The sequence below is a fragment of the Elephas maximus genome, chromosome 12, assembly GCF_024166365.1.
Source record: "Elephas maximus indicus isolate mEleMax1 chromosome 12, mEleMax1 primary haplotype, whole genome shotgun sequence".
Taxonomy (NCBI): domain Eukaryota; kingdom Metazoa; phylum Chordata; class Mammalia; order Proboscidea; family Elephantidae; genus Elephas; species Elephas maximus.
Window position 1 is genome coordinate 103152206 of NC_064830.1, and position 7360 is coordinate 103159565.

The 7360-nt window shown below is 46.3% G+C and overlaps 1 protein-coding gene across 1 annotated transcript; it reads right to left on the bottom strand.

The window, feature by feature from the left end:
* Positions 1-1981: 1981 nt before the first annotated feature.
* On the bottom strand, positions 1982-6127 carry CHCHD2 (coiled-coil-helix-coiled-coil-helix domain containing 2). The gene is made up of 4 exons (XM_049905105.1): positions 5976-6127; positions 4072-4321; positions 3146-3305; positions 1982-2276 (listed from the first exon to the last, which is right to left on the bottom strand). The coding sequence occupies exons 1-4, from the start codon at positions 6023-6025 to the stop codon at positions 2266-2268; spliced, it is 471 nt and encodes a 156-aa protein (XP_049761062.1). The 5' UTR covers positions 6026-6127; the 3' UTR covers positions 1982-2265.
* Positions 6128-7360: the final 1233 nt, after the last annotated feature.

Genomic DNA, 7360 nt, shown 5'->3' on the forward strand with positions numbered 1-7360 from the left:
GGGAGGTGGGTGGCGCTCAGCCTGTGATTCACACTAAGGCGTGACCTCTGGCAGGGGTGAGGGAAGCTCGGGTGACCTGGGGACCAGGCCCGACATCATGAAGTGACCATTCTTCCCCCCTGGAGCTCGCTTGGCCTCCAGGCCTTGCCAGGAACGCACTCTCTTCTCTAGGGGTGACTTCCATTTACACTGAGCCCAGGGCAGGAAACTTGGGACACGAGGACAGCTCAGCACGACCGCTGCTGCTGGTGAGCCTACATTGAGGCCCTGGTGGCCCCAGGGACTGAACATCGGGACCCACTGGGTGAGAGTTTGTGTTTAAAAAAACAAACTAGTACCAGTTGCTGCGGCGTTGACTCCGACTTACAGCTACCTGTGTATGTCAGAGTAGAACTGTGCTCCATAGGGTTTCTTTTTCAGTGAAAATAGCACAGCAAAACCCACTCCCATTACAGTTTCTGGACATAATAATCAGTGACATTGGTTACATTCTTCACATTGTGTCAACGTTCTTACCTCCACAGGGTTTTCTCAATGGCTGATTTTTCAGGAGCAGATCGCCCGCCAGGCCTTTTTTTCCAAAATGTCTCTGGGTGAACTGAACACCCAACTTCTTGGTTAGCACCTGAGTGTGTTAACCATTTGCACCCCCAGGCACTGCTTTTTTCAGGACTACATAATGCAATCCTTCCAGGCTAGGGAGCTTTCCCTTTGGGGATCCACCCCGATCCATTGGTCCACCCTTCCTTAACCCACTTTGTTTTCAGCTTAGTTTCTAATACCAAAACCCAAACCAAATCCACTGCTGTCAATTCAGACTCAGAGCAACGCTACAGGACAGAGACCTGCCCCACAGGGTTTCCAAGGAGTGGCTAATGGATTCAAACTGCCGACCTTCGCAGCTGAGCTCTTAGCCGCTGTGCCACTAGGCTCCAGTTTCTAAAAGACATTTCTAAATAGGCATTTGCTTATTCTGAATATTTAAATGGAATCATAGAATATTTGTTCTTTTGTATTTCAGTCGGTATGTTTTCAAGGTCTAAGCACGTCATAGCAGGTATCAGAACTTCATTTCTCTTTATGGCTAAACAATATTCCATTGTATGGCTATACCAGTTTATCCATTCGTCTGCTCAAGGACATGGGTTGTTTCCACCTTTTGGCTATCGTGAATGCTGCCACAATGAATGTCGCTGTACAAATAACCTGTTTGAGGCCCTGCATTTCTTATACTTTTAATGTATCATAAAATCCCTCCTGGCCCTACTAACAGGCCAATGCACCCAGGGCAAAGGGCCTATGAAGGGAACATCTGAGAGCAGGATGACTGCAGAGCCAAGTGTAGGTGGAAGGTCAACTCCTGGAGGTCATCTTGAGTTCTGTGCAAGATGAAGCCAAATTTATTTAAGAAACGATGGCTTCCCCCTCCCGTCACCCCCAGATGAATCCTCTTGAGATGTGCCGGGTGCTGTAGGTAGCGTGTCTCTCAGGTAGAGGAGGTAGGACATCTGAGGGGAACTGCCTGTATCAATGGTTTTCATCTCTGACCAATTAACTGGCTATACTAGGGGACCAGTGACTTGCAGTTCTGACCTGGCCACAGGGCACACACCCATGTAACAGCCCCTTCCACACTCTCTTGTCATTCACCTGATTACAACTGTTAGCACTTAAAAGTTTCTGGTTACTGCTCAGTTCATTTAACACTGGCTCCCAAGAGCCTGTAGTGCCTGGACCATTTTTAACAAGCAGTGTGTTTGCTAGTGAGCTCCTCCTTACATCCTCTCTCTCCTTACACGCAGAAGCTTCTCCGGAGCTGGGGCAGATCTGATGGATGCTAATTTAACATCCAAGGACAAGAGGCTAAGATGAGTCTGAAGACATGTTGCGACAACTGTGCTTTTCTGTGAAATGACTACATGTGGCATGCAGGTCTACACCACACTGAATTTATGACCATACACTTCAAAGATACCACATCTGGGAAGAAAATCACTTTATTCTAATTAATTGATAAATGATAACATCACAACAGCTAGTTTAAGGGGGTCACAAAAACATCTGCCCAGCCTCAAATGTGACATCATCTCAGTACAATAAGAATGCCCCCTTCTGTGGTGATTCTGAAGCAAGGGAACTATTAATCATAGAGGAGAGGTTTAACAGTGCTTGTACACTTTCACTGTCACTATCAAGTATAGTTCTAGGCTACGTGAACTCGGTCATGAGAGCCGATTCCCCGTTTCTTCAATTTGAACTTCTTGATTACGCTAACCCTGCAAGAGACAAAGTAAGAAGTTAGAAGAGCACTAGGTGCACGTCCTCAACATAACAGGGCCCCCAGAGTGCGAGAGGAGGACAGTAACCAGGGCTGCTCATTTCTGTCTGAGGTCATTAGAGGCATTCTGCAACCAACAAGACTTCAACTCCACAATCGCCAAAACTGAGACGAGACAGAGCATATACGCTTGCTCTGACCAAGTCCTGGCAGCCGAAATGTAGCCACTTCGGTAACAGGTGTAGCTTCACCAAAGACTTCTGATAAACTTGGACATATAATCTCTTAAGTCCACAATTCAACCACCTTTTCCCCTATTTCCTGCCTGAATTAAAGTGGGAAAACGAATACAAGTGTTTATTAATAGAGGGTGAAATCTTAGGCTGACAGGAGGAAATAATATAAAAACAAGCTGACTGCCAACATTTAAGATAGCCCTGAACCTCAGTCCCGCTAAGGAATTCAATAAGCTTCTCTCTGAAATGATATGTGGAATGCCAATAGTCTATCAGTCTTTATGTCCATCACTGAACTTTGGTGAGAAGGTAGTTCTACATTCATGGCCTAACACTAGGTGATAACTCACATGTATTCACAATAAGGTCTGGCACATTGATCTGTGTCTGCCTAAGGGAGAATCAGATTCAGAACGTAAGTGGTAAAAGCTTAAGACGTGGACTAGAGATCTCTGAAAAGCTCATTAGGAGAGCTAAATTATTTTTTAGAGAAATTTAAACAAGATCTCTAATTTGTCAGTTTCATTTATTAAATACAGAATCCCTAACTTTTGTAGGCTCCAGGAGTGCCACTCAGAGAAGGGCATGCACGTAATTTCAATTAGGAATTCTGGGTTGACAGATGACCTACCATTTGCAAATCTGCACTGCTTCAGCACCTCGCTGAAACCCTCACAAAGCTTGAGGTCACTCTGGTTCTGGGCGCACTCCAAAAACTGTTTCATCTCATAGTGGCAAGGGCCAAACTGCTGCTGCTCCTGCTGGTATGCTGGTTGGGCTCCCTGGGGCTCCTGCAAAGACAGAACATTCAAGACCATGGAAAAAGTCAGATTTACACCTGGAAAAAGAGCATCCATCGTTTTCTTTGAGGTTAACTGGGGAACTAGGGCCAGAATCAAATGTAGATTAAAGTTTCCATCTAATAATATGGAAAGCAAACAATTTTAAAGCTAGAAAGCAAATGAGCTTTAACAAAATTCCAGTTGTAATCAGAAAGATTTAAACACAAAGACACGAGGTAAAATAGCTCTCTGGGCATCTCAAGACTAAATGCGTCAGTGAGGCTTCATGGAGAAAAACTGGGACTATCACAGAAAAATAGATGGATGCGAGTTTCAAGTGCTCAGAAATACAACAGAGTCTATATACCCATGCTCATTAAAGGAGAAATTTTCACACACCTCAGAAGGAGGTGTAGTGGTAAATATCTGATAAGAGATCACAGAACATAGAGCTATTAAAGGTACTTTTGAACACATAACCAACACTGAGACTGGATTAGTACCTGAAGCAAAATATTTAAAATAAGGGCAGAAATGGCTGTTGTATGGTGAGTCTGGTTGGACGGCTACAATTCTACTCCTTAGGAAGAAATACATGACGCTGCAGGTCTAAGGCACTAACTCAACTATCACATGTGGCTTTTTTGATCACCCATGTTGTTAACAGCTTGTGGATGCTAAAATCACAGACAATTCCAACATACAGGGAGCTTATGAGAACTAGGTTTTCAAACAAAATACAGTCATGGAAGGGAAACGCTGCCTAAAATGTTACCTGGTAAGTGATGTCAGGCCTTGAGGGCTCAGTATTACTTCCTCCACTGAAGCCTCCAGTGAGGGCATGGCCCAGTGTGTGCCCGACAGCAGAGCCCACAGCCACGCCAGCGGCAGTGGTTGCCATCTGAGCCATGAGACCTGGCTGCCGGGGTGCAGCAGCAGGTGAGCCAACTGCAGACGGTGGGGCTGCTACTGGCGGCTGAGCAACTGGCGCTGGCCTGGGGGCGGCTCTCATCTGAGGTGCCCGGCTGGGAAAGGACAAAACAAAATGGATGAAATTCCACTTGTAACCAGGTTTGGAAATTGTTAACTTTAAAATAATCCTCAGGGTTTTCATTTTAAATTATTAAGCACAAATACTTATATGCATACAAAAACACAGAAACTTCCCTCCTGTTTATATCACTTTCTCTCTTTACCCTTTCAATGAAGTTGTACTCACCAAGTATAAACCATTTCTTCTGCTTTTATTTTTTTCACAAAATTTTCATGTATTCATATAGCCTACATACCTCATAAAGATCACAGAGTTAGAAAGATCCTTAGAGAATTCACCCATTCAAATGTTTACCAGACAACTACTATGTATAAGGAACTATGCTAGGTGCTAGGGATATAGCTGTGAACAAGAGACAAAAATCTGTCTTCCTGGAGCTTACATTCTATTGAAAAATCAGTCAAGTAAAATTTGTCATATGGTCTTAGGTGCTAAGGAAAAAAATATGAGAAGAGAGAGTATGTTGTGAGATGTTGCAATATAAGGGTAGTCATGCAAGGTCTCACTGAGCCGGTGACATCTGAATTCAAACCTGAAAGTAGTCCTCTAGGGAAAGAATCCAGTCCAGCTCCTTCATTTTACAGATTAGGAAACAGAAGCCCAATAAGGGGACATGATTTGCCTAAACGTTATACTAAAACTAATTTAAACTATTTTCCATTTGTAGAACATCTGGATGGCTTCAAAGATTTCACTAATTATGTCCAACGCTGCTCTAAAAATCTTATATATTATGTCCCCTCTGTCCATTTTTAGATCATTTCCTTGAGTTCTTTTACCAAAAATAGGGCAAGGTCAAAAGGTTATGACTTAACGCCCTACCACATAGCACCTGGGGTTAACTTTATAAAGCTTCTGTAAGTGAAGTTCCCTATACGCCTAGCTTACTGTTTCCACAATCCACTTTCACGCAGAGAAGAAAAATGGAACTGTGCCAAAAGTCCTGAATTTGTCATCGGGAAATTCTGGGTCTGAGACCTGGCCTCCCTATCTAATGGCAGCAGGCCCTTGGACGAGTCACTTATTCTGAGTCTCCAGTTTCCTTATTTCTGTAAAACAGGATGAACTTTCGACCTCTGAGATGCCTGTGAAGTGCAATCAGAAATACACGTAAAAAGTGTTTTCCGAGCTAATGAACACCACGGGCAGCGAGGCCTGTAAGGCCCAGTCACAGCAGGTGCCATGAACTGATATGCTATCACTTCCCCCGGTTACATCACCTCTCCTACACATTGTTGTTTTTTTTTTCTTTTTCCTATTTTTCCCGTTTCAGTTGGTTTTCATCTGCAAGAGGCCCCTTTTTACAACTTCCGTGTTACTGCAATTTAGAGCGACCTTTATTTACAGTCGTTTAATGATTCAGGCAGATTGGAAGCCGGAGGCTGTGCCACCAACGGGCAGTCGACCCTAACGTGGGCTGAGCCTACCCACGGCCCGAAGCGGGTCCACGCCACCGCCCCGCCGAAGCCGGGCCTCGAACGCACCGCCCGCGGCCTCCCCGAGCCGACGCCGGGCCGCCCGAGGCCTAAGGCGGCCTTCCTCGGCGTCACGGCGCCGGCAGTGTCCCGACGCCCGCGCTTCGGCCCCGGCCCCGGCCCCGGCCCCGGCCCCGGCCCCGGTCTCACCTGGCCGGAGGGGCCATGCGGGAAGTGCGGCTCCGGCTTCCACGCGGCATCGTAAGGACGCGGCCGACCTGCTCCTAAAAGCGCGAAGGGCTGAGGCTCGAAGCAGGCAGCTTCTGCCGAGACCGAGAAACGGGGCGGGGCCGCTCTCAGCGCGCGACCAATCAGCGCACAGCCTGAGGCCTTCCGTTCGGGCCGTGAAGGTCACTGGGAAGAGGAGGACGTAAGCGGGAGCGCCCCGTCGTACGTGACTGACGTCGTACGTGGCCGACGACAAGAGCACGGGGTCAGGGTTGAGAAACGCGGAAGTTCCTGTGGTTGTCCTCCGATTCTGGGGTGAGTTAGAGCCGCCGCTAACGTCCTCTCTAGGGCGGTAGGAGGGCAGCCGCTGCTTTCTTCAAACGTTGGCCTTGTTAACCTGCGGGTTAAATCCAGCCCTGGGGCGAGTCAGGGCTCTGGCTTGACTGCCACTGGACCTTGCTCAGGTTATTTCTCAGTCTTCAGTTATTTATTTGGAAAGGTTTTTTTTTTTTTTTTTTGTGGCACGATGTGGATGCGTAATATATATGAAACGAACGATCAATTGTGAAGATTTATACAGGGATTTACAGAGAGTTGAGTTGGTTCTTATATTTCTCTTTCAGGTCTGTGGTTCTAAGACAGGGCTAGAGCCATACAACCATTTTTCTTAGCCTCAAGACAGCCCCTCACTCAGCCCATTTCCTAGAGTTCTTATCTACCTCCCCATTTTAAAAAAATTAAAGAAATTGCTGTCCGGTGAATTCTGACTCATAACGACCCTATAGGACAGAAGTAGAACGGCCTCATAGGGTTTCCAAGGAGCACCTGGTGGATTCGAACTGCCGACCGACCTTTTGGTTAGCAGCTGTAGCACTTAACCCCTACGCCACTAGGGTTTCCTTATCTTCCTCAGAACCTCCTTAAAGAGAAACAGCCATGGGCTGACCAAAACCGAGTAAAACCCCTCCTGCCCCCCATCTTGGCACTCCAAATAACCTTTAGCTCATTAACTGCCTCAAGTATGGTAACGAAGAAAAATGGCTAACTTCCTCCTGCGTGGGGAATTGAACTGAGCTTTAAAAAATGCGTACTCATTCTACAATATTCTGGTACTGCAGGCCCGCACTCTTTATAAACGAGCCCCAACAAGCTGCCTGTGAAGCAGCCTTCAATGGCATGGAGCCCATCTGTCTCCTTGTTTGGCCAACCGATAAAGTTGTCTTTCATTCTCCCCAAATTGGTTTCGCTTTGGCCCTGGAGGGAGTTGTGCTGAGCAGAACCTTAAGATCCCAACTACAGATACGGCCAACAAAAATCAAATTCAGACAGTAATACTGCCTTGCATTTATGTATTACTATACATTCTT

Coding starts and splice junctions, on each gene's coding strand:
- CHCHD2 (XM_049905105.1), bottom strand. CDS start 6,025: ATGCCGCGTGGAAGCCGGAGCCGCACTTCCCGCATGGCCCCTCCGGCC. Junction 4,322..5,975: donor CGCATGGCCCCTCCGGCCAG/GTGAGACCGGGG, acceptor GTCCTTTCCCAG/CCGGGCACCTCAGATGAGAG. Junction 3,306..4,071: donor GGCCTGACATCACTTACCAG/GTAACATTTTAG, acceptor CTGTCTTTGCAG/GAGCCCCAGGGAGCCCAACC.